Here is a 27,242-nt window from a genome sequence, read left to right as displayed (position 1 = left end):
ATAATGACTAATTTATTCGTACTTAAAAGTTGAAATATGTGCTCATGATTAATTTTATTTGTTATTGTATGATAGAACCAATCATGATTAATAAGGAAATTTTATGTGTTGTCTAAAATGTTTAATCATCAAGTTCACTTTTAACTTAAATAAAAAATGCCCATCTTGGAATGTGTATATGTGTATATATTATATATAAAATATATTAATATATAAAACAATTTTTTTAAGACGAATTCTTTTGTTTTACAAATAAGTGCAAAGATTTAAAAGTATAGGAAACGAGGGGAGAAGAATTTTTAAAAGGAATTTTTTTTCCAATGTTATTGGTAGGGAATGCGTTAATACGGATATAATCACTTAACGTTATTGTAAAATATGTTATGGATATTCTAGCCTAACAAAGGAAAAAACAAAGTGTTCCAACATAGCTAATGGATATCTTAAGTCCGTTATTATATTAAAACAAATCGAAAAAACGCTAGAAATACCGAAAAGTCAGCAAAGAATATAATGAGAAGTTTCTGCTTTAATCCAGGAATCAAATTGTTAAAAGTACATCAAATGTGAAAGGATTATTACATATAATACTGAAATTGTTGTAAACATTTAATACGGTGTTCATTAGTAATAAGGTTAATTATTCTTCGTTTTAAATATTATCAATATGGTTGTTACTAATTTTTAACATAGCTTTTTTATTAACTGAACATTGTGATGAAATCGCCACCGAAAAATGTATGGTTATTAAAAAATTATATTGTTGATTGAACAGCTAACTATACTTTAACTTGGCTTTTTTTATTACTGTACATTCAAAAAAAAAAAATGTTTTGACAAAGTTATAATTCAATTTTGGTAATCACCTTATAGCAACAACAACCAATTTTCACAATAAAAATAATAAATTAGTACAACCAAGTTGACATAATAATACAATGTTACCCGATTGTTATGGGTTACCTTTCATATTACATACCTTTCATTATTTTCTAAACTATTTACATAACTTAAAGTAATAAATAAGACAACACAACACATATTTTATCATACAAAAGTTTAAACCCTATCAATAAATATAATAAAAATAATGATAGTACATATCAACAGTTAACATTGTTTTCATATATAATAGTACTAGAATTAAAATAAATATTTGATGTAATAAGAATAAAAATAGTAATTATTTATACAGCAATCACAATAATAGTTGCCACATTTTAGTAGGCAATTCTACTATAAATTAGGTATATGAACTTGTATGACTATTCATACTTTTAGAAAAGTGCTTAAGGCAGACGTCACATTTATAGGGTCGGCTGATGTTCACGTATGTCTTAGTAAACTTATTGCGATGTATAGTGCTGAATTTTTGAGGACAGTGTTTATCCGTTGAAATTTGGTGGGATTTTAATATACGTAAAGTTATTTGTTTTTAGGGTATATTTTTTGACATAATTTACATTGAAAAAACCGCCGGCTTGTTATATCTTCATTGTTGGAGTTTGTTGCTGATTTTGTATTATTTTCTGTTTCAATCCTCGATTCAAAATAACGACCATCAGTTTTTTTATTCACTTCATTTCTCGTACGATTGTTACTACAACAAAACATAGTTGAACAATAAATTATAACGTTTTGAAAAATAAATCCTTTTCACAATTGAACATTATTATTATAAATGCTAATTTGACCTAAGTAAATGTATTGAATGTAAACAAATTACAGGTTAGTAAATTTGAATCGTCTGTGGAATGCTAGTTGATATAACATGTATGCATTAATGGAAAAATCGGTTTCTAAGGAAGATATTTTATTATCATATGTATATAGTTTATATTGAATTGCCGTTTAACGACAAACCATTTAAGTTTAATATTTTAAATTGAATAATTAGTCTTACCTAAAAGTATTTTTGTAGTTTGTTACTTGTAAATACAAAAAACCACTATTTTGAACTTAGCCTTTAACTTTAGTATCAATGTAAGATTCTTCAACACTAAAAATAAAAAATATATAGATTTATTAAAACTAAAAATTTAAATAAAAATAACAGGAATGCCGCCTATTTGCAATGAGTGCTAACATAGATTTATGTACTAGCTACTACCAGTGAACAAAAATTAGTATTTACAAAATAACCGGTATGAGCAACTAACATATATAATACAGGTGTTAAATATTAACTACAGAAATAAGAATAGAAGACCAATTAGCAACAGCAAAAATATGGAAAGGCACTAGACAAGGGTGTCCCATGACACCAATGTTGTTTAATGTAAATGTCGAAGACTTTAAGTGTTGAAGCGGGACAAACATAACCTGATTTAGCAGGCTTAAAATTAGGTAATTTGTTAAAATGGTTTGCGTCCAAATTACAAAAACCAATATACCGACATTTTTTACATTATACTTGTACTTGATAAAATTTCATATTAATAGAAAACTATAGGTTTTGTGACAAAATGTTATTATATTAATACAATTCAACCAAACTACAGAAATCATTATTTTATAATATAAACTACCTACTAGTTACTACTAAATTACTAAGTTCAGAGTTAAATAAATTGTACTATCAACATGTGTGATATTCATGAAAATCCTTATCAATAATAAATAAGTTACAGCTATTATAAAAAACGTAAAAACTTTTGATACAAAAATCGCAACAAGCAAAATCAAGAGGTAACAATATTTGCTCTGTGGAAAATCGTGAAGTTATTGGCTTTATAATGTTGTATAAGAATACAATAACATAATTCTTAAGCCACAATTTTTTGGAAAGTAGTCATATTAGTACAAAACTTAGGGAGTATATTCTTAAGATAGTACTATCGACTGAGTAAAAAATAACAAATTTAATATACAGTTAAAACTAATTATAATGTTTATGAAATCTTTTTAGTAAAAGGAATTTTTCATTCTCTCCAAAATGACATAAACTTTATTAGTGTTTTGTGAGGTGGGGTTTTTGAGTAAATGACTTAGAGCACATTTGAAAAACTTTTACCCAGTGTGTACGCGTTTGTGTCTTGTGGAGGTTAGAACTTTCAGAAAAATGCTTAAGGCAGACGTTACAGTTATAGGGTCGGCTGATGTTCGCGTACGTCTTAGTAAACTTATTGCGTTGTATAGTGTTAAGTTTTTAGGGCCAGTGTTTATCCGTTGAAATTTGGTGGGATTTTAATATATGTAAAGTTATTTGTTTTTTAGTGTATATTTTTTGACATAAATTACATTTAAAAAACCGCCGGCTTGTTAAATCTTCATTGTTGGAGTTTGTTGCTGTTTTTGTATTATTTTCTGTTTCAATCCTCGATTCAAAATAAGGACCATCAGTTTTTTTATTCACTTCATTTCTCGAACGATTGTCACTACAACAAAACATTGTCGAACAATAAATTATAACGTTTTCAAAAAATTAATCCTTTTCACAATTTTATATTATTATTTTAAATTCTAATATGACCTAAGTAAATGTATTGAATGTACACAAATTACAGATTAGTCAATTTTAATCGTCTGTGGAATGCATGTTGATATAACATTTATGTAATTTTAATGGACAAATCGGTTTCTAAGAAAACTCTTTAATTAGCATATATGTATAGCCTAAATTGTATTTTCGTTTAACGATAAAAACCATTGATAATTTAATATATTAAATTGAACACTTAGCCTTACCTAAAAGTATTTTGGAGTTTGTTGTTTTTGCGAATTCAATAGACCATTGCTTTTAACTTCAACTTTTCCATATTTATCAATGCAAGATTCTCAGACACTAAAAACAAAAAAAATTATATTTATTAAAACTGAATATGTAGTAAAAATAACAGGAATACCACCTATCAGCAATGAGTGCTAACATAGAATTATGTACTAGCTACTACCAGTGAACAAAAAATATAATACAGGTGTTACATATTAACTGCAGAAATAAGAATGGAAAACTAGTCAGGAAAAGAAAAAATATGGAAAGGTACAAGACAAAGGTGTCCCATGTCACCAATGTTTAATGTCCGAACTAAGAATTAAACGAAAAACTCAATAGACAAAAAATAGGAGTGACGGTCAACGACGGAGAACTTAAACAAAAGCTTAGACTCGCAGACGACATTGCTTTAGTTACCAAAACCGAAAAAGAGATGGAGATTGCATTAGAAGAGATGTAGATGTGTTTTGAAGAATACACCCTGAAGATAAAATGGAAAAAACTTTAATAATTTAGAACAAGTAAACAACTATAAAACCCTAGGCAGTTTAATCACCCAGTATGGCAAGAGCACTAATGAAATTAAAGCCATGGATAGCGCAGGCAAAACCGTATTTATGAACCGCAAGAAATTACTAAGCTCCAAGAAGATGAGTATCCATATGAGAAAACGAGTAGTGTTAGCGTGGCTGTATACGATCGGAGTATTGGCTGATAAACAAAGCAGAAGAAAGATACTTAGGTAGCTACGAAATGTAGTGCTGGCGAAGGTTGTTAAGAGTTAGCTGCACGGAGTTCCGTACCAATGACAGCGTACTAAATGAAATAGGTGAACCAAGAGGATTATCAAGATCAATCTAAGAAAGAAGATGGAGACTAATTTGACATACTTAATGACACGAAGAGGAACTAAATCACAGAATATTGAAAGGACAAATAGAAGGCAAGAGACATCCTAGAACAATGATAAACAATACAATTATTAAAGATGCTACTCTGAGAACCTAAAGGGAACTGAAAAGACTGGCCAATAATAGAGAAGAGTGGAGGAAGTATGGAAGAATGCTATAGAACCAGCTTTAGGGTTGAATATTAAAGAAGAAGAATTACTTGTATGCATTCCCGTCGATCGTTTTTTGTTGCTCCTTCAATTGCTTATTATTCTATTTCAAATATAATCTTGTAGTAATAATCGACGGTCTCACCTTCTTCAATTTTAATTGTTGGCTCGTCCATTTGGTTCGTTAAGTCTAAAACACAAAGTATATTTTAAAAAATAAGGTTTTTAATTTGATATATTTTTTTAGAAAGATATTAATTGTCAATACCAAAAATAAAATCATTTTTCAATTATAAATAACATATAATATATAAATTATCTGAATCCAAAATTAGCACAGTTAATATATGGGAAATGATTCTAAACCAATTCGGACATATTATTTCCCTGCTGACAAATAAAAAAATGATAAAGCATAACAAACTAACCTAAAGGATGCCAAACCATCATTTTATTTAGTAAAATTCCATTAACCATTTTTCGTGATTAAAATACTGTATTATTTTGAGAGGCCAAAATTCATTCAGCATTAAAAAGATGAAAAGTTAAATTATGTACAAAGTAAAATAACTAATAAATGAAAAAACTGAAAATAACATTAATAAGCTTTGCCTACTGTATCAAAACGTTAAAACATTAATATTCTCAATCCGGGACCTAAATTAATAAGTGATCTGTTTTTCTAACATAGCAAAACCAAACTAAAAAAAAATAGTTTTTTCTTTAAATTCGGCCTACAGATTAAGTCCGCTGTGAGCGCTGATGATGAACACTACTCAAGTGTATTTTTTAAATATTTTATATGTATAATTAAAGAACAAGTTCTGTTCAAATGTTTACTATAAAAGAAAAATAAATGCACATCTAGAATTAAACTCTGTGAAAGAAAACATATTAAATGCCGCCAATGTATACTGAACCAAACGTTTCGCACCCATTTACCCATGAATAACTCAAGAAATATTGATTTTGAACAAAGAAACATATACAGGCAAAACGAGACTTGTAACAATACCGAAAAACATAAAATATTATAACACCAAAATAAAGGGATTAGTTAGTAACACCTATAGTTTAAAAAAAATATATTTAAATAGTCGTTACATACTAAATATGTAATACAATTTTTAAAAAATATGTATTGAGATTAAAAAGTGCCTTACTTGAATTTGTTTTCGACATATGTTGCAACTGAACGTTCATCAATCATAGGAATACCGTGTTTAACATTAACCTCGTTGATCATCTCATTATCTCTATGAGTAAAAAACAGCAAATTTGTTTTTTTTTAAACTTTTGTTAAGTTAGTGAAGTTAATTTCTAATTTTACCCACAATATAATTACTATTACAATTACATTTAGATAAAACTAGATAGTTTTTATTTAATTATTCGAGAATCGACCATATTTCGACCAGAACTTCTGAATGGAAAGTAGTGATATGAAATCATGACAATTTCAGTTGATAAAATGTGTAGTTATTGTAAACTTTTCTCACCCGAGTCTCTTTCCAGCACCTTTTCTTTGGGGCTGAAGAGATCATATAATTATGCGATGGATAATTAAATCTTTTTGAAGTTGACCAATTTTCGACACGGGTTGCAACCGAACAATTTTCATCCGTTTGACATTTCCCGGTGGACAGTTTGACACTTATAAATCGTTATAAAATTATTGTTATTTTCTGAGGCAACATGTCAATTACATTAATAATTATTATTAATGGTTTATAATGTGTTTCTGGCGTTTGTTGACAATTTTATAGAACACCATACCATAGTCCATAAACACTAAAAGTAGAGTAGTAGAGATTATAGAGAGTTTGATACGGGGGTCAATATCGATTGGATATATTTTGTTTAAGCCCCGCACGTTTCAATATTTACCTTCACTGCGTTCTACCTCCAGCCGACCATCGCAGACCGCGGTCACCGCTGTTATAACCTGTTGATTAGGTTTGTATGTAATATCATAATATGCATCATTTATCACAAGTCATGCACGCAGTGACACTTTGGTGTTCTTTAAAGTTTAAAGGTTGTTATTCGTCGTGCGATCACAATGTAATTGATCAAAAACCGTTCCAGAACAGCGCTGTGCCGTGTGGTCTGTAAATCTGAGAATCTCGAAGTAGCCGTGTAAACGTAAGTATCGGTATTAACATTATCATCACTTACAATTTTCACCAGTTTTATTTACTTTAATAATATCAAACCACAGTTGTACCGGGTTCTATGAGGTTTTTTAAAACAATTCAAATTATTTTAGCTATGCAAAGTTTGGACTTATAGACTGGGGTGCATTATCAACGGCCGTAGGGATGAAAATGCTGGTTTACAGCTATCCGGTGTAGCAGATGCCACGATCCTTTTCTTATGTAAGCATTCTAATATGCTAATTTATTATTAATTATTTTAAAATAATTTTCTATAAATTAGTTTTTGAGAAATTAATTTTACTATTAATTTTATTCCCGTGTTTTGCTCGATTGCACCTAAACTACTGAACCGATTGAAATCATTGTAGTAAACATTCATTGGTAATTCAAATACTTGTTGGATACTTTGGATTTCATATGTTGTGCGACTAATAGATTGGGGATTCCAACTCGAGATATTTTTTAAAGTGTGAGCCTACCTTGTGATTTTTTAAAAATTCACATTATCTTAAAAACCATACATAAAAAAATTTGTTTTTATGTGTATCTCGAGAACAGCATCCCAATTTATATCATAAATGGTTAGTCGCAACTGCTGCGCATTTTTTTTTATCAAATTGTAGACCATTGTAATTTATATTAGGTTGTGAAACGCCATATAACTTCAATTACCATTTTTCTGTTACTTTTATTTACATATAGTGTTAATAATATAATATCATTGCTATAATAATCACATTGTTCTCTAGGTTCTTTTAGCTTTACCAATTAGCCAATTTCTCAGTTTCGTTTATTACTAAAAATAATATAATGATAATCACGGCGATATCAAAAATAAATATACGCATTGACGCCTATTTAAGTAGCAGTGATTTAGTTAAAGTTATCATCATTGAATTATCTATTATGTTTGGCAGAAAATAGTTTAATTTTTATTAATATGAAAATGGTTATGGCTGCTAATAATATATTAGGGGTAGACTGTTTTATAATTCTTCTTTGATCAATTTTTAGTTTAAACAATGCTGAATGAATGAATTATTGTCACATTTTTTTTTAATATAACCAATCTATTAAATGTCAAAGTTTTTATAAATTACAAAAGTTCAATGATATTTACTTATTTATTTATGTAAAATTATTACTATTCTTAAGTGGTCATTATTTATGTGTTTTTATTTATACTTTCTCTCAAAACAAGTATAACCTACATATCGCTTCTCCGGTGGAACAATTGTGTAAGTGCAAATTTAACTGTTCTTCAAAAAACGTGATTTAAAATTTTAGTGTAATGGTAACCGTACACGATGGTAAACGACAAAACTGTAATAGGTATTACACTTATACCATGATTTTACTCAATAAAATTAAATGTTATCGTGCTGTTTTCGTACTTAAGTCAAAAAGTCAAAAATTTGCACCTACATTATTGTTCCACCGAAAAAGCGATACTATGTTTGACAGAATTTGTTTTTTATTTTAATTAATTATTTAGAGGTAAATGAAATATATTTGTACTTTTTAGTAAAGCAAAATTGTATTTTTGTTATAAAGGAAATGATTAAGGCTATGTTTGTATTATTTATTTGTGTTAGGTAAACTAGTGCATCATTTTAAAAAGACCATGCAAAATTTTTTTCTTTCTCTCTAAACAAGTATAACCTGTTTGGCAAAATTTGTTTTTTTAAATTAATTATTTAGAGGTAAATAAAATATATTAGTAATTATGGATAGAGGATATTGGTATTTTTTTATAATAAAGGAAATGATTAAGGCTATGTTTGTATAATAATACAAACATAGCCTTAATCATTTCATTTTGTGTTAGGTAAACTAGTAGTACATCATTTTTAAAAGAAAATTCATAATTTTTTACTGGCTATAGCTATTTGAACCTTCTAAAATTGTAATTATGGTCTGCTACTTATTACTAGATGATTATAGAATTGCTTAAATGTGTGATTTTTTAGTAAAACGTCTTAGACCTGTTGGGTCTTTTAGGCCAAAAATTCAGCCTGCACTCATGTTTCATTTATGTGTGTTTAAACTCAAGCTATAGTCATTTATAAATACTTAACTTAAGTTCCTGTCCCAATTTTATAAAATATTCTTTGTTTTTAGAGTTCAACTACTAAGAAAATTGCTAAAAATCAGAATTGTAATGGAAAATTATAACTACAAGACTGTGATTAAAATAGAAGAAGAAAATGAAGACACAGAAGAGCAATACACTAATGCCTCAGTGAAAAAAACAAAACCTAATTACATTGATGAATCAAACAATAGCTATCCGACAATCCACCATTCTCCAAAACCACTCTATGGGGATGCATATAAGTAAAATATTTTTTTTTTAAATTAAAATAGTTTAAATCAATTTTATTAAGAAATAATTATGTTATTACGGTATATAGTGTGGTCTAAAATGTTTTATTATGGTCACTTTTCCCAAATACTAATAGTTAGAAAAAAAAATTTGTTATTAATGTAACATCTTAATTAACGATAACTTCCAAATAAAGGGACCATAAATAATTGTATTATTAATATTCAATCTAATTGTAACTTGTGGTATAAGCACATCTTCTTGGGGAAAAAAGAGAATATTATTTAATTTTGAATAACATTTTTTAAAAATATTTTAACCGATCTTATTATTGATTTCAATATGTATAGTAGAGTTAATAGAATATCACCGTATACTTGTACGATTAGATTATTCTTACTTTCAGACAAGGGAGTAAAGGTTTCGGTCTTGAGAAAGATTTGGTACTCTTATTTTATAAAAAATTTTTACCCCTCAATGCCCAATCCATGTCGAATAACTCTCATTTATTAGTCACATTCAACGAGCAATACTATGTTTAGAGGGCATCGCACCGGTGATTTTTAGTGGTAAAAACATGTTTACGCTGACTGAAAATAACTCGCTTAATTTTGGTTTTAGAGTAAAAGCACCCATTATAAAATTAAAAGAGAACAATATTCCTGGGGGAATTAATTTTTTTAAAAAATCATTTAAAAATGTTAAAATAGTCGTTATTGCTAAACAATATATTAAGCATTATACTTGGAATAATGAAAAAACCGCACCGTGGTGCCTCCGAAATATTTCTTTCTTTTAATTTTACAATGGGTGCTTTTACTCTAAAACTAAAATTAAGCTAGTTATTTTCAGTTTGCTTTAACATGTAGAAATGAAAAAACATTTTTAAATCGCTTTCAAGGATGCTGTGATAGTCCGAAAAATAAATTAACTACCAAAATAGAGTCATAGTTATTAAACTAATAATTACACATCACAGTTTAACCTTTAATTAAGATTTTGTAAAAAAATTGCCTATACTTTACTCCTTAAAAATAGGCGATGCGACGCCCTCTTAAAATTGATTGCTTAAAGCAAGTATTTTCTGATCCTTTTCTTAACGCTGAAAAATATATTTATTGTTTTTAGTGTCAGTGAAACATGCGACAAAACAGTCGTTCAAGTCGAAGTAGATACTGTGAATGGATGTAATTTTGAGTCTGTGATAGAATACCAAAAAAATGGGCCTTTGGATGTGAAAACGATGAACTACGGCCTGGACGAAATACAGCAATTTGTCTGCGAAATATGTAGCCAGGTGTTTACCACCAAAACGCAAGTGGCTAAACACATAACTCAATTACATAGTACAACAATCCAGAAAAGAACTGCAAATGAAGTTGCCAAAAATAAATATGTGTCATTTCCGCGAAAACGGCTCGTCACACAACACAAACGCGTGCACACCGGTGAAAAGCCCTACTATTGTAAAGTGTGTTTAAAATCATTCTCATTACTATCTAACTTCACAGTACACAAACGCGTGCACACAGGGGAAAAGCCCTATAAATGTAATGTGTGCTCAAAGGCATTTCCTGTTAAAAGATACCTAACAATACACGAACGAGTTCACACCGGTGAAAAGCCCTACACATGTGACGTGTGTTTAAAATCATTCTCTTTACAATGTAATCTCGCAAGACACAAACGCTTGCACATCGGTAAAAAGCCCTACAAATGCAACGTGTGTTCAAAAACTTTTGCTGAAAACCCCAATCTCACTAAACACCAGCGTATTCACACTGGGGAAAAGCCTTTTAAATGTGACGTGTGCTCAAAAACTTTTTCTGAAAAACCTAACCTTACAGTACACCAACGCGTGCACACTGGAGAAAAGCCTTTCAAATGTACTGTGTGTTCAAAATCGTGTTCTTCAATATCTGACCTCGCAATACACAAACGAGTGCACACTGGAGAAAAGCCATATAAATGTGACGTGTGCTCAAAAACGTTTTCTGCAAAATTCAGCCTCACAGCACACATACGAGTACACACTCAGGAAAAGCCCTACAAATGCGACGTGTGTTTAAAATCGTTCTCAGTAATATCTAACCTCATAAAACACAAACGCGTTCACACTGGGGAAAAGCCTTACAAATGTGTTGTATGTCTTAAGTCGTTTGCTTTAAAATGCAACCTCACAAATCACCAACGCGTGCATACCGGTGAAAAACCCTATAAATGTAATCTGTGTTCAAAGACACTTTCTTCCCAAAACGGCTTGAAATATCACAAACGTGTGCATACCGGTGAAAAGCCCTACAGTTGCGACGTGTGCTCAATGACTTTTTCTGCAAAATCCAGCCTCACACTACACAAACGAGTTCACACTGGGGAAAAGCCCCACACATGTGACGTGTGCTCAATGAAATTTTTTGTAAAATCCCGCCTCAAACAACACAAACGAGTGCACACTGGGGAAAAGCCTTTTAAATGTGCTGTATGTTTAAAGTCGTTTTCTTTAAAAAGCACCCTCACAGATCACCAACGCGCGCACACCGGTGAAAAGCCCTATACATGTAATCTGTGCTCCAAGTCATTTTCTGTCAAAAACAGCTTGGCATATCACCAACGCGTGCACACCGGTGAAAAGCCCTATAAATGTAATCTGTGTTCAAAGTCACTTTCTTCCCAAAACGGCTTGAATTATCACAAACGTGTGCATACTGGTGAAAAGCCCTACAGTTGCGACGTGTGCTCAATGACTTTTTCTGGAAAATCCGGCCTCACAATACACCAACGAGTTCACACTGGGGAAAAGCCTTTCAAATGTGCTGTATGTTTTAAGTCGTTTTCTTTAAAAAACACCCTCATAGAACACCAACGCGTGCACACCGGTGAAAAGCCCTACTCATGTGACGTGTGTTCAAAGTTATTTTCTTACAAATCCAGCCTCAGGAATCACGTAAGAGTACATATTAATGGCTAATATGTGTGTTTTAATATATTTATAATAAACCTGAAACAATTACAACCTAGACCGAGATGTTCGCTATTTCAAACGGTGAACTTGTTCATTTTTAATTGTTAATAATTGGAACTTATTAGGGTACGCGTTAATTATTTTAACCACTAGATTTAATGTTAAACAAAATAACCAAAACAATTTTATTTTTTTGTAATATTAAGCTGAGTAACCCCACTTTACGTTAGTGACTTACACTAACGTATCGTGACTACACTACTTGACTACATTTTGACTTTAAAAAAAAAAAAAAATTACTGTATTTTTGTTTTTTGCTAAATTTTAATTTAATAATAACAGTACTCGTTTTTGCTTAATTAATGTTACTTAATTAATTAAATTAAACGTATTGTGTAAATATTAGTATAATTTTTGTGAGCACACCAACAATAAATGGACGTTTATGTAATTTGTTTTATTAGCGAAAAATAATTTTCAATTTGTATTGTATTGTGCTGTGTGAATATTTTTTATAATTTTTATTTTATTTTATATTTTTATATAATTAGTGTAATAGTTAGTTTTATTATGACGTTTGTGAAGTCAGGAAAAAGTTCCTATTAATTATTTATATGTTTGAATAAACATTCGTTTTAAGTCATTATAAAATATATTGGTAAATGAGTTTTGGTTTACATCACTGTATTGCATACAATCCCGTTTATGATTTAGTAATTTAATTTTAAGAAAATACTTAAGGATTTTATTGCTTATGAAAAGGGTGAAAATCGTTCAATCGAAACGTTGGTTAAAAAATAAAATTGAATAATTAGTATTCCAAAATGTTAATAAATATAGTGCGTATTAATTAATAATATAATTTTTTCTAGTAAAATTGTATGTTAAAAAGAGGCATTTTTAATGTAAACAATTTTTGGACTAATCTTCTTTTATAAATTATAATCGATTCAACATTATAGTGAGCATTCTCTTTATTATTAAAAGTCGAAACATACAATATTGCAATATATTATGTGTGGCTAAAAAGCATAATTGTAAACTTTTAATTACACTGTATTTTATTTTTGACAATATTCTTTGGTAAACATACTTACTAGCTATGTTAAGATTATGGATACGAAGGCAAATGACGGAAGAGAACGGGAGCGACTATTTAGAGGAAGAGTGACATATTAGTGTAATAATTATAAATACTTGTATAAAGCCAGACATGTAAATATGAGCACCCCCCCCCCCCCCGTAGGGGTAAATGGGATTTTACAAAAAATAGTATTTTTAGTATGTCTACATATGTAAATAAACGATGGCTATTTTCTATTTGATAAGTATTCTTGTATTAATAGAGCATGTATGTGATACGTAGGATCAAACGTAAATAGGTAAAAACAAAAATACATAATAAAATTAAATACAGAACTGTGACAAACGAGCTACAGACCATGTAAGCGACTTTCTACCGGTCCAATTTACCTATATTCCTGCACTGTAACAAAACTGTAAAAACAAATTAACCATCTCCGTTGTTAATTTTTCTGATTGGTTATGTTTTTTCGTTAAAATTTCATTTTCAATATTTTTCAAAACCGGTATGGCGTTTTCAATGTCTTTGGTGCCGCTATAGTGCATGTCCAACAGTATGTTGTAGGCGTGAAATAACAAATAACAATAATCTTCCAAACCGTCTGTGCAGCTTTGGATGTTCTCGTACCCGTGTCTCCAATACAAATAGTACAATATGAGCAACTCTTCCATATCGTCTTGTGACTTCATGTACTCGATAAGTGCTAAAGGGTGAAATCGTCTTATCCTGTCGTGAGGTCGATACATTTCCAACTCGTCGGAGGAGTACCCTTCCTTAAACCATTTAGTAAATTAGACATTAGAGTGTGTAGTAACATAAAGCATATGTTTAAGTTTTAACTATATTTATTAAACTATCATTTTGTAATAACATATTATATATTCAAATTTATACTATATGTGACATTTTTATATAACTATCATGTTATTATTATTCAATATACAACGCGCGTAGTGTGATATAGAACCTCTTTGAATAATTTCAATAAACTTAAAATACTCTAATAGATAGCGTACATACTCATTTCAGGCGTAACATTTACATAACAATAAGTTCATTAAAGAAGGGGTCGGACACACGACTCGACACGAACTTAACCGAGACGAACTTAACCAACACAAAAACGCACTATTTAAGCCAGCCTACAGCGCAGCGAAGCGCAGTTGCTCTCTCACATCTCTCATACAACCTTCCTCTCCTTATTGTGTGGACGCCAAAGTCGGGTAGCTGTTATCAGTCCGCCGCGGCCACCAATATCCTTCCTTTCCTTATTGTGTGGACGCCAAAGTCGGGTAGCTGTTATCAGTCCGCCGCGGCCACCAATAACATAATCCTTCCTTATTATCCTTACACATACATACGCCGAGTCCGTAGCGATATATAAAAGTACTATATTCATTACAATTCAATTACTTAAAACCGTACGAGTTTCTTATCACACACGTGTCATTATTAAGCAATAAAAACACTGTTGTTCTTTCGTTCATACATATACCTATACCTATACCTCTTAAAAGTGTCGTTAAAGGTCATTAATTCTAGCGGTCGAACAATCCTATTACACCCATGTGACTATTTTTGGTCAGCAAGGAATGTAGTCGGCTTATAATAACTCAGTAGACGTTGTTATTTCTGACAAGCGCATTGATTATTATAAAACCATTGGTAGACCGTGTACTGAATTATACTTTAACGAGAAACAGATGGTCGTAAGATAACGTTAAAACACCAGTGTCTGAAATATTTTATGAGTGAAAACATTCGCGTTAAAACAACGTTCACTTCGACATATCAAGATCACATACTCAAGGAATATCGACAAGGTCATAGAGCTTCGAGTAACTCCACGACAAGGTATGTACTGTATACTATATTATAACACTGTGTAATAGTAAGTCTAGAGGCAGGAAGTGAGCCCTTGTAGTAAACAAACACACATGCACACCCCGATTAAGAGACGTTTACATACTTATTTAAAATATCCATTCACCGCCGCTTCCCCGTGCTTTTCTTCTATTACAAGTGCGATTAAAGCATGGGGTCAAAATAAGTAAAATACTTTGAAGTAAGCAAAAAAGCGAGCTACAGTGTGACCATAATAACGAAATAAAGGCACATTGATTGTCTCATTTGTAATAGCGAGAATTATGTTACGGAACGTCAAGTACTCTTAACCGACTAAATACTATTTAATATAAAATATATTGGTCGACCAAAAAAACATACTTCAAGATTGGACTGCACGTGGATTTCAAAAGTCGATTCAGCGTTCCGCACTAAACTGTCGACTCTTTCTCCTGGGTATTTCTCGTTGTGCAAATGGATTAGAATGGCTTTAGCCTCGTTAAACTTGTCTGCGTCGCTGAAGTACAGGTTGAACAAAATATTGAACGCGATTAACAAAATGTCACAATAGCGATTGAATTTTTGATGGACTATTCCGCCCTCCACGTGTTTCCAGTACAGTTTATACAACGCTAGCAGTTCTCCCATGTCGCTTCGTAATCTCATGTACTGTATAAGTACATTCGGATGAATCTGGTTAATCATTTCATGAGGTTTTTCCCCTTCGGCGACGTTTATCACGAGCGCCTAAATTAAATATAAATGTGGCTGTCATTTCAAATCTCCGACCAAGTCAATTTCTCAATGAAATCTACAGAGTGATTATTAAGGCATCTATTTTTTTAATTAAACAACTTAACAAAGCTATGTTATTGGGCTGGCTACAAGAAATTTCACGCTACGCCGATTTCGTGTCACAAAATCACACCTATTAGTGATAAGATGATGAGAGGTAAGAGATAATAGATTAGGGATTATAGATAAATGATTAGAGGTAACATATCCAAGATTCAATGTCTTTTTGCTAATGTTATACAACAATATTATGGAGTTTCTAATTATTTACTTTTATTAGTATATTTTCTAGAGTTCTATCGACTTTTGAAACTTACATTTAACGTATCCAAAATGTAGTTGAGTTTGAAAATTCTATAAAACAATAATCCCTCCACTAAAATAAACGTGATAACATGTTTTTTATAAAAACATTTTTTTTAAATCAATACAAAATTTCCAAACAAAAACTTATAAGATTGTAAGAAAACCTTTTCGAGAAAAATTACAGAATAATCATCCTAAAAAGTAATTTAATTCATCTAATTGATATTCAAGCCAATAGTTCAAAGTTATTTATATAATTTATTACTCAATACTTTTTCTTTAAACAATGTCTTAGTCTTTTAGTCTGAATTTAAATTGGTTTAATTTAATAGGTCTCTAGAAATAATATTGGATTTCTAAAAAAAATTAGGTTTTTGTAACATTTTTATTACGTTTCAGAGGCCTGGAATATAAAATAAAATATTATAAATTTAACTTACCATAAACAACACAAATGATACACAAGTTAAGTTCTTCATGGCAACTCAAAAATAAGTTTTAAAGTCTAATCCATTTTAATGTTACGCATTAAAACTACAAATTTAACTGTGATGCTATTGATACGAGTTCACCATATAGTGCATTTTATTTTATTGGCAACCACTATTTTGTACTTAATATTTTGTGGTTGTTTCGTTTTAGTATAGGTAAGCAGAGTACACACAAAAATTCAGTACTCAGTACAATACATTACTGCCAGCGAACGGTGACGTACAACTTATGTTAGCTGTTCTACAATTTTTTTTATTTTGCGATACTTCAATACTTGTTTACTTATTTCAATTCTATGTTTACCTTAAATTTACCACTCCTATGAGCATTGAAATGTGTATTTTTTATTCACTTTTGTAATCTTAACTTGATGCTTTTTATACGGTTTGTGCTGTGCTGCAGAAAATAATTGGTTTATTAAATAGATACGTCAAAGGAAATCCAGAATTTATAAAAAAAAAAAACTAAATGATACGGTCAAATATACTCATTTTAATTCAAAATTTACATATTTACCAGAAATGGTCGGTGATTCTGTATTTGAGGTTTGAAAAGTATTACGATAGATAATAAGTGTTAGAACCAAAATATATTCTCTAAATTTAATTTGGAGCCGAAAGGGTTAATAAAATAAAAATGTTTTAAAAAATGCAGTATAACAGTAAATGTTTCTATGGTCTTGCTTGGATCATGGACACTGTCAAAGGAGTTGATTACACACTTCATTTCTACGCTCTGTAATCACTTATGGCGCAGAGACATGGCCAATGGAAACTGGATAACACACTTTTTAAAAAAATAATCATGTTAATAGAAATTGAATACCTATTTATAAAGGTAGTATTATTTTATTAACGTACTGTCATTTTCTATATTCAATGGAATAATATATTTCAAACGAACCAATTGTGTAAAAAATATTTGGCGTATGACTCTTTGTATTGAATCCCAATCATGCTTTAGTTGTAAATTGTTTAATATCATCCACTGATTTTATACAGTTGTTCTGTAATGTAGGTCGTACTTCACACAGCTGTGTGAAAAGTATATATATGTACCTACCTCGCATTTAATGGATCCCCCTTTATTTTTAACTGATAATATCACTAGTAATAATATACTAGATGCCCGATCTTCTTCCAGAAGATATATTTAATAGTCTCATTATTATTATTAAACTGTCAATGATAATATAATATAAAACATATATTTAAAATATTCATAATATGAAAAAAAAAATTGTACAAACGAATTATGCGTATGATCAATAAGCTGACATCAGCTTCAAATCTGTGTTTTATGTTTAACAATATACAACCAAAACATGTTTATACGTCTTCACAAAAAAATCGTACACCCAATGTAAACACAATGATTTTTTTAAAACATATGCCGTTAAGTATAGAAAAATATTGTACGCTTTTGTTATAAAACTACAACATATATAAATTTAAATATCTGCTGGCAAGGTTTTGTTTTTGTAGTGTATTACAAAGTATGATGATGATTTATCTTTTAGCCATTATTATTTTATGGTCAACTCCAGGTAAATCTTATATTTTACTAATACATAAATAATTGTGTCTTTCTTTTAATTTTAATTGCAGCAATCACAAAGCGTTAACTTCTGTACATAATTATAGAACTTATCGCTGTCTATGGTATTTTTCTATTTGCTCACTAGAAACAACAAATAAACTAATAATTTTAGAATTTCAATTTGGCAATGTTCTTATTGACCAGACATAATGTCTAATATAACCTCTAGAAAGATTGAAGACTAATTTTTAACAAAGTTTTTTGGATGGTTAGTTAAAACTCCGTCCATTCTTTCATAACTTATCGCTTAGAAGTTCTAAGCAATAGGATATGTTCATAATTATGGAGCTTATGGCTATCTAAAGTATTGTTTGGTATGCTCAATAGTAGTAATAGATAGACTAATAAGTTTTGAATAGACAAAGTATATTGAGAGTTGTATTATACTACGTAACGCCATTTTGTCTACGCAAAATTGTCCACGCATACTTTTGTTTGTAACCAGCCCAATAACACATGCATGTTTAAAATACCTAAAAAAAAAACCATAGGTGGAGTACTTATAAGCTACATAAAAAAAAACTATTTGTTAAATTAAATCATTGGTATGATCAAGAAGTCTGACGTCAGAATTAAGTCTGTGTTTAATTTTTAACAATAACATGTTTGTATAGTTTTACAAAATACTTGCACCATATAAGAACTCAATTATTTGTTTTGTAATATATCCTATGAAGTATACATCCAAACTCGTCCAAAAAATCAGCTGTTTTATTAATTGTTTTTAGCATGGTCTGTAATTGAGGCTGATACCCCGTCTTCGTCTCCCAAAACGCACAATAACGAGCAAATCGACGACACTCACATCTTGGTCAATGACATAAGAAAACTCTATCTAAGCGACAGGTATGTGGTTTTGAGTTTATACCTATTAACTTTATTTTATTTTTATAATTTAGCACGTTTTTCTTGTGAACAGTTTTTTGATACCGTACCAAAAATATAATTTGGGTTTCACAATAAACGACAGCGAATACTATTACTAATATAAATCGAATTGTGTTTTACTTTCATACTAAAGCGTAACACCTGTAAAAGTAACCTGTAAATGTGTGCCATTTTACTAATTTTGGTCTAATTATTCTAACTTGATTTAAAGTAGGTAGTACACAAAGTAGTAAAATATATGTCCGGATACTTTCATTATGAACTAATAATAAGAAAGCTATTATTAAAAAATATATTTGACTGACCTGTCAAAACAAATACGTTCAACTTTTCCCCCTCTCTGTCTTTTACTTTCTCCCGACCCTAAATTTTTTATTACTTACATTGTTTTCCATTTTAAACTAGTGACTTTTTTCAGCTTTTCAGATGTTGTTTTGGTTGTAGATGAAGAACGATTGCCCGCCCATCGTATTGTATTAGCTTCACGCAGTGAATATTTTAGGTATTTAATTCTTATCATTAAGTATATTTCCTTAGGCATTATTTCATGAGCGGGTGAAAATATTTATTATTATTATTATTGTTTTTTTTTTTTGGTAGCTATAAACTGTTAGTTAGGTTAGGTTTCTTTTGGTTAATTTTCATGTTTACTGGACTTCCTGGTTCGTTATGACCTAAAATGAGATCCCTTTTTTTTTTTAAATACTTCCCCTTATTTTTAATAATGCAGCTGTCTTAAATATTATGAAAATATAAGAAATACGACTATGGACGTTTTAAAAATTAAAAAAACTGTTTTTTTTTATATTTGAACTCTCCAACAACAAATGCTTTTATCATATCAAAAATGGTGTACTTAATAAGTACACCATAATAAGTAATAAGTTAATAAGTATTAATAATAAGTAGACCATAATTATCATGCTTACTGCTGAAAAGGTTTTCGTTTTTATTTTTTTACTCTGTTATTTAATGTTAGTAATAATATTGTGTATTATTTTTAGGGTCTGTTTTAATGGAAAGTTTACAGAAGCGCATGCTTTGGAGGTGCCAATAAGTGAAGCATCAGTGACCTTATTTAAAAAAATTCTTAAATATATTTATACTGGTCGAATAAATTTAAATGGTTATAAGGTAACGAATAATCGACGTAGTATGTGTTCGATCTTTTAAAATAAATTTTGTGTTTAATCAAAAACCGGTTAATGAAGAAAGATTAAATACATAATATGTTAATCTTTATTTTTTAGGATATAGAGGTTTTCGAATTACTTAAGGTTTCAGATTTTTATAGTGTTTCAAACTTAAAAATTTCACTGCTCAAGTATTTGCAAAACAACATTAATGCACAAAATGCATGTTTGTTGTATGCTGGGGCACGATTTTATCAATACAAGGACCTCGAAGTCGAATCAATTAACTTTATCGACATAAACGCTTTGGTTGTGTTGCAATCTGAAGAGTTTCTGTCTTTGTCAATCGTAGTGGCTTTTTTTTTTTTTTAATTAAAAACAATTATACTGCTCGTGTTTGGTGAAAAGTTAAGAATCAATTTTCATTTCTAGGATGATCTTCAAGAAATTCTCCATCGTGACACGTTATATGCTGACGAATTAGGTATATTCCGTGCGGTTTGTCGCTGGATAGAGAAAAACCAAAACGAACTGGATCGTGATAGTAAAATCAATGTTTTGTCAGCCGTTAGATATCAGTTAATGAGTGTTGAAGAACTGTCCGAGGCTAGGGGGGAATTACAATTGGTTAGTTCGGATATAAATTTAGATGCCATACAATTTAGGCACACATGGTCACCAGATAAGCTTCAATTCCGAGGACACCTAAGTATGCTTGCTGTACACATCATTTCGTAAATTATGTTGGTTTTAATTATTTTGTTTTTTAGAACCCAATGTGAATCTTATTTATGAGTCCAAGAATATTCCAGATACCGATGACTTTGACGAAGGCACTAATATGTTAAAGTTGAATAACCCATCAATTATAAACTTTATTGAAACAATATTCTGGTATGAATATCGCATGGATGAATTAAAGTATGTTTTTAAATAATTACAAATATTTTTTTTTCTATTGAAATTGCCATTGATTAAAAAAAAAATGTATTTGAATAATCAATCGAAACACTCGTAAATTCATGATTGATTTTACTTATCTATAAATATTTTTGTTTGTCAAAAAATTATTCATATTATAATTAAATCAAATTTTAGCAATGATTTCTCACATTTTTAAAATTTATATTGTTTATTAATAATTACTTGTTTTTATTATTCAAAAGCTTTTTTCATAACTTTGTTCCTAGCATTTAATTTTATATACTTTATTACAACAAATCAATACTCTACAAGTTATCCGTATAATTTGATACTTTAGGTGTTTCTCTTATTACATTGAACTTTCAATGAATGGGCACGATTGGGTGCGTGTTTTAGATCATTCAAATTATAATTGTCGATCATTTCAACGTTTGTGGATACATCCACGCTTAGTTCGGTATATACACATTGTTGGAACCAGAAGTACTGCTAATGAGACTTTTAGTTTTCTGGATGTCAAGTACAATACAGAAGATATGCATAAGGTGGAAATAAAAAATGGATTAGTCGGTAGGAAAACGAATGAAGTAACTCATATTTTGAATAAAAAAAAAAAAATAATAGAATATTTCAATTTATATTTGTCTAATTTATTAATTTCAATCAAGTTCCCAAGTTCGGTTATAATGTCACTTCGCAATATATGGGAGCATTTGTAATCAAAGGAGAAAATAACTCTAATGATGGTTCGCTAGTAAAGGGATACTATGAAAGTCAAGCTAGAAATGACAGATACACGTATCATGAGCTGGGATCTGGTTTCATAGTTGTTCAACTTGCACTACCGTATATACTTAGTTCCATGAGGTAATAGTATAAATATCTTGCAATTTGTATACCAATTATTTCACTAGGCTATCCAGGCACACATACGGCCTCTTTTGACAATTTTTATTATCACTTTTAGTCGCCGGAATGAATTTTTTTTTACTCATACACGGTCTATAAATAATTTCTCCGAAAATTGTTCACTCAAAATCTGAAGTCTCGTTTCTTATTTTCTTCTCGGAGCCTAATTCTCCAACCCGCACAAAAATGTTATTTATCATAATTATGATATTATATTAAATGTTTTTTCTTTCGATAAGATCCTTGATCCAAATTTATTTCTTAGGATGCAGTAACATCTATTCCCTCAATTTGAATTATTTCATTTTTTCTTGCTAAACATATAAATATATGTATTCTTGTTTTTTTTTTAAAGTGAAAATTTATCTGTAGTTCATTAAACCAATTAGCAATGTAAATGGATAATTTTAACAAAACAAAATTAAATTAAAATAATATTGATCTTAATAGCAATTATGATAATCTTGGATAATAAAAGTATAAATAGGATTTTATACTATGTTTAATTCGTTTTTTTTTTATTGTATTATTATGTTTATAACTGATCTATCATTTTGTTATGATTTCTTTCGCTATCCGGTAAAATAAAAGTAAAACAAAGTAGAAAGTGGCGAAACAAAAGTTTATGCTGGACTAATTATCCGTTTTTCATGGCTTGTATTCATTATTAAACTAAAACAATATTATTATTGCCACAATTGACAGGTTGTTACTGTGGGGCGACGATTCTTACAGCTACACTATTGAAGCTTCAATCAATAATGAAGAATGGGAAATTATTGTAGATAAATCTGAAGAGCTGACACAATCTTGGCAGGTGTTGCAATTTAAATCCAGGCCGATACTCTACATTCGTATTACTGGCGTTAAAAGTTCAGCAGGCAATGTAAGTTCAATTGATAAATGTGTTTTTTTAAACTTTTTATTACACTTTTATATTGTAGGTTTTTCGTATTATATATTTGGAGGCACCCGCTCAAGTAGCATTAGATTCCAACATCGTTGAAGACAATCGTGCGGTAACGAATTACGGGTTAGTCTCAGAAAATTCATTAACTGCTTTTATTAGTTTATAATACTTAAATATATACTTTTTTTTTTATACCATTATAATGTCGAAAATTGAACGATAATTTTTGATTTCAGGAGATTAACAAAACGGTTAAAGCAATGTATAATAATGTAAAATTGTATACATTAATTGTAAGAATGGAGGAACCTTTTCATAAGCCAACTATTTCATTATTGGCATTTGTCCTTATTGGGCTCTGGTAAATTTTAAACATTTCTGAACAGTTATTAGTCGATTTTAATGGTTTAAACCGCAATCTCTCCAAAAATGTTGGGCTATTTGTGCCTATGATAACGGATTGACAAATCTGTGGAGACTGACCGGCTTGCTTGTTCCCTCGTTTCGCAATTTATGTGTCCTGTACTTTTGAAAGCACCATTTTATTTGAATAAATTGTACTTCATATAATGAACAGTCAAGAGTATTATTTAAAATTAAAATAATTATTATTTAACATACAGAAATAAAATCAAATAGCAAGTACAATTTTGTTCTGTAACTAATTTGTCTTTTAAATTTAAATGTAACCAATTAAAACAATAAACGAAAAAAATACTAAAATGATAAAAACTATACTACCTTTGTATAGATTTCATATTGAACTATCAAGTATACGTTCTTAATAACAGATTAGTTCATTTATAACAGTACTTTAATTGATAAGTTATCTGATACAGAAAGGGGAGTATCCTAGGGATTAATAAAATTAACTGTAACATAGTTTTATTAAGGATATTGTATCGGGAATATCTGGTTAATTAGAATATTTGAGAGAGGTTTTATTGGATATTATTATATAATTGCCAGAGGGAAATACAATGTTGAACGGTGTTGCCAACAACAACATAAACATTTGATAAATAAAGGTTTCCACAAGATTTGAAAATTGTTTATTGTTCAATTGTTATATTAGTGCTTCGCCCTAGTGTAATGATACATTTTTCTTACATTATATAGAGTTTTTTCAAAATTTTTGTATAGCTTTATTATTGTTTTTTTATCGAAAACAAGTTTTCCAATATGGCAGCTGCTGTGTGTATTGGATTTTGTTTGGTCGTTTGTGTAGGTACATATTCAAATGTTTGAAGCAATGTCTTGCATGACCGTAGAAACCTGAATTTCCAATAATTATAGCGAAAAACTATATTGTTCATTAATATATTTTAAGATACATTATTAATCTTGTCCTAAAGTAAATATTTATAATTATTACATTTAATTGTTAACCATCAACCAAAGAACTTTCGATTAAAAAATTGTTTTATCAAAAATATTTTCCATCTTTTTAATTTGTGACTTACTGATTGAAGCTTGTAGATATAATTATAGTAATACGATTGTATGAATCAAAACCTGTCATGGAATTTGTCAAGAGGATACGATGAACTTTAGTAGTTGTGGTGGATATAAAAGAGTAATGAATGGGAGCACGTAATTAAAAATTGGTAAATTACGTTGTGTTTTATAAATATATTTTCTACTTGGTAAGTGTACTTAAAGTATTAGAGCATGTATGTGATAAGGTATGAGGTAAAAACAAAAATACATGAATAGGATTAAATACAGAACAATGACAAACAATCAACAGACCATGTTAGCGACTTTCTACCGGTACAATTTACCTATATTCCTGCACTGTAACAAAACTGTAAAAACAAATTAACCACCTCCGTTTTTAATTTCTCCGTTTTGGTTTTTGTTTGCTTCGCTAAAATTTCATTTTCAATATTTTTCAAAACCAGTATGGCTTTTTCAATGTCTTTGGTGCCGCTATAGTACGTGTCGAACAGTATGTTGTAGGCGTTCAATAATAAATAACAATAATCTTCCAAACCGTCTGTGCAGCTTTGGATGTTCTCGTGTTCGTGTCTCCAATACAAATAGTACAATACGAGCAACTCTTCCATATCGTCTTGTGACTTCATGTACTCGATAAGTGCTAAAGGGTGAAATCGTCTTATCCTATCGTGAGGTCGACTCATTTTCAACTCTTCGGAGGAGTACCCTTCCTAAAACCATTTAGTAAATTAAACAAATTAGACTAGAGTGCGGGTAAAGCAGGGGGTCGAAATTAGTAAAATACTTTGAAGTAAGCAAAAAAGCGAGCAACAGTGTGACCATAATAACGAAATAACATTTCTCTAGCACATATTTTTTAAATTATTTCACTACTGTAACCGCGTGATTCGAAACAAAAGACAGTTATCAGTTATGTCATATGGAATTTTAATTTATTTATTGGTCTATAAAATGTATAAGGATGATACCGTGCATTATTTAACAACTTGTAAAAGAGTATTTTTTTTTAAATTAAAAATGGTCATACTGTCGTTCGCCTTCTTGGTTACTTCATTGCTGAGTACAAGTCATTATATGATGTTACAGCTCTATATATTTTTGCTCTTTGAGGTAAAGGCACATTGATTATCTATTTTTTAATAGCGAGAATGATGTTACGGAACGCCAAATACTCTCAACCGACTAAATACTATTTAATATAAAATATATTGGTCGACCAAAAAAACATACTTCAGGGTTGGACTGCACGTGGATTTCAAAAGTCGATTCAGCGTTCCACACTAAACTGTCGACTCTTTCGTCCGGGTATTTCTCGTTGTGCAAATGGATTAGAATGGCTTTAGCCTCGTTAAACTTGTCTGCGTCGCTGAAGTACAGGTCGAACAAAATATTAAACGCGTTGAACAAAATGTTACAATAGAGTTTGAATTTGCGTTGGACTATTCCGCCCTCCACGTGCTTCCAGTACAATTTGTACAACGCTAGCAGTTCTCCCATGTCGCTTCGTAATCGCATGTACTGTATAATTACATTCGGATGGATCTGGTTAATCATTTCATGAGGTTTTTCCACTTCGGCCATGTTCATCGCGAGCGTCTAAATTAAATACAAATGTGGCTGTCATTTAAAATCTTCGTCCAAGTGAATTTCTCAATGAAATCTACAGAGTGATTCATTAAGATTAAGGCACTTTTTTTTTAACTAAACAAATTAACATAGACATTTTAATGATAAAAAAAATTGTACATAAAATTAAAGGTTTTTTCTGGTTTATAATATGTCGTTTATTTTAGCTGCGGTTGCAACTTACCAGGTGTAAAATTTTCGTGTAATGATGTCACTTTAACTTACTCCGGTCTAAATTTGCATAGTGCTGATTTTTTTTTTTATTTTTACAAAGTTAATTCCGTATTAAATGATTTTAAACATGTATTAGATTTAGTTTTTGTTATAAAACAACTTGACATTTGAGTCTCGGTTAAATCATCACCCGTCATTGTTAACTAATAACGAGTATTTATTTGATTTTTATGAATTAATTCATAACAATAAGAATACGATTATTCTCTGTTAACTGGATAACGTAAATTGGTCATGATTATACCACATACGAATTATACAGTAAAAATAATTTATTACTCATCAATTTTTTTCTATATTATATTCTACAATATTCTAGACTTAAATCCAAAAATTAATTTAATAACCTATTGAAATTTTTTGGAAAAGTTTTGTAATTAATTAAATTGAATTAAAAACTGTTTGATTAAAGGTTATTCTATACATTTTTCAATTGAATAATTTTGTTATGAAAATGGTTACAATAAATGTTTATTTTAATAACATACTGTAAAAAAAAGCACTCAAATATATTTTCATCATTTTTTTAATAAAATTGGAATTCTACAAAATTTATTTATTTTTAAACACTTATAAAATTAAATTAAATGATATAAATTAAGCTTACCATTAATAACATTAATTGTACACAAGTAAAATTCTTCATGGCAACTCAAAAATATGTTTTATAGTCTAATTAGTTATAATGTTTCCTATTTAAACTACAAATTCAACTATGATGCTATCAATTTGAGTTTACAATACAGTGCAATTTATTTTATTTGTACTAACCATTTTGTATTTATTTTATTGTTGCTTTGTTTTAGTATAAACT

The 27,242-nt window shown here is 29.7% G+C and overlaps 3 protein-coding genes and 1 long non-coding RNA gene across 5 annotated transcripts; 2 read left to right on the top strand and 2 right to left on the bottom strand.

Annotated features, from left to right (window-relative positions):
* Positions 1 to 246: 246 nt before the first annotated feature.
* Positions 247 to 6,544, bottom strand: LOC126836589 (uncharacterized). The gene is made up of 7 exons (XR_007685346.1): positions 6,275 to 6,544; positions 5,939 to 6,031; positions 4,826 to 4,965; positions 3,688 to 3,784; positions 3,241 to 3,377; positions 1,904 to 1,999; positions 247 to 1,600 (listed from the first exon to the last, which is right to left on the bottom strand). It is a non-coding gene; the product is annotated as an uncharacterized LOC126836589 (long non-coding RNA).
* Positions 6,545 to 6,784: 240 nt separating this feature from the next.
* Positions 6,785 to 12,707, top strand: LOC126836487 (zinc finger protein 271-like). Its single transcript, XM_050569956.1, has 3 exons — positions 6,785 to 6,920; positions 9,056 to 9,271; positions 10,389 to 12,707. The coding sequence occupies exons 2-3, from the start codon at positions 9,096 to 9,098 to the stop codon at positions 12,226 to 12,228; spliced, it is 2,016 nt and encodes a 671-aa protein (XP_050425913.1). The 5' UTR covers positions 6,785 to 6,920; positions 9,056 to 9,095; the 3' UTR covers positions 12,229 to 12,707.
* An 8,101-nt stretch (positions 12,708 to 20,808) lies between these two features.
* On the top strand, positions 20,809 to 23,703 carry LOC126836815 (BTB/POZ domain-containing protein 9-like). Its single transcript, XM_050570463.1, has 7 exons — positions 20,809 to 21,073; positions 21,135 to 21,285; positions 21,626 to 21,858; positions 21,957 to 22,155; positions 22,903 to 23,083; positions 23,142 to 23,230; positions 23,344 to 23,703. The coding sequence occupies exons 1-7, from the start codon at positions 20,947 to 20,949 to the stop codon at positions 23,381 to 23,383; spliced, it is 1,020 nt and encodes a 339-aa protein (XP_050426420.1). The 5' UTR covers positions 20,809 to 20,946; the 3' UTR covers positions 23,384 to 23,703.
* A 1,016-nt stretch (positions 23,704 to 24,719) lies between these two features.
* Positions 24,720 to 27,198, bottom strand: LOC126836619 (uncharacterized). 2 transcript variants are annotated; one of them, XM_050570188.1, is made up of 3 exons: positions 27,036 to 27,198; positions 25,799 to 26,228; positions 24,720 to 25,278 (listed from the first exon to the last, which is right to left on the bottom strand). In XM_050570188.1, the coding sequence occupies exons 2-3, from the start codon at positions 26,153 to 26,155 to the stop codon at positions 24,892 to 24,894; spliced, it is 744 nt and encodes a 247-aa protein (XP_050426145.1). In that variant the 5' UTR covers positions 26,156 to 26,228; positions 27,036 to 27,198; the 3' UTR covers positions 24,720 to 24,891. The 2 variants fall into 2 exon arrangements, with proteins under 2 accessions (XP_050426145.1, XP_050426144.1); XM_050570187.1 differs by having other exon boundaries at positions 25,799 to 26,164; positions 27,036 to 27,197.
* Positions 27,199 to 27,242: the final 44 nt, after the last annotated feature.

This window comes from Adelges cooleyi, unplaced genomic scaffold (genome assembly GCF_023614345.1).
Source record: "Adelges cooleyi isolate 19-005CV unplaced genomic scaffold, UGA_ACOO_1.1 ACOO_flye_CR_arks_rails_tigmint_CR_PRNA_247, whole genome shotgun sequence".
In the NCBI taxonomy this organism is placed as follows: Eukaryota; Metazoa; Arthropoda; class Insecta; order Hemiptera; family Adelgidae; genus Adelges; species Adelges cooleyi.
Note: the sequence above shows the minus strand (reverse complement) of the source record. Positions and strands in the feature narration are given on the sequence as shown.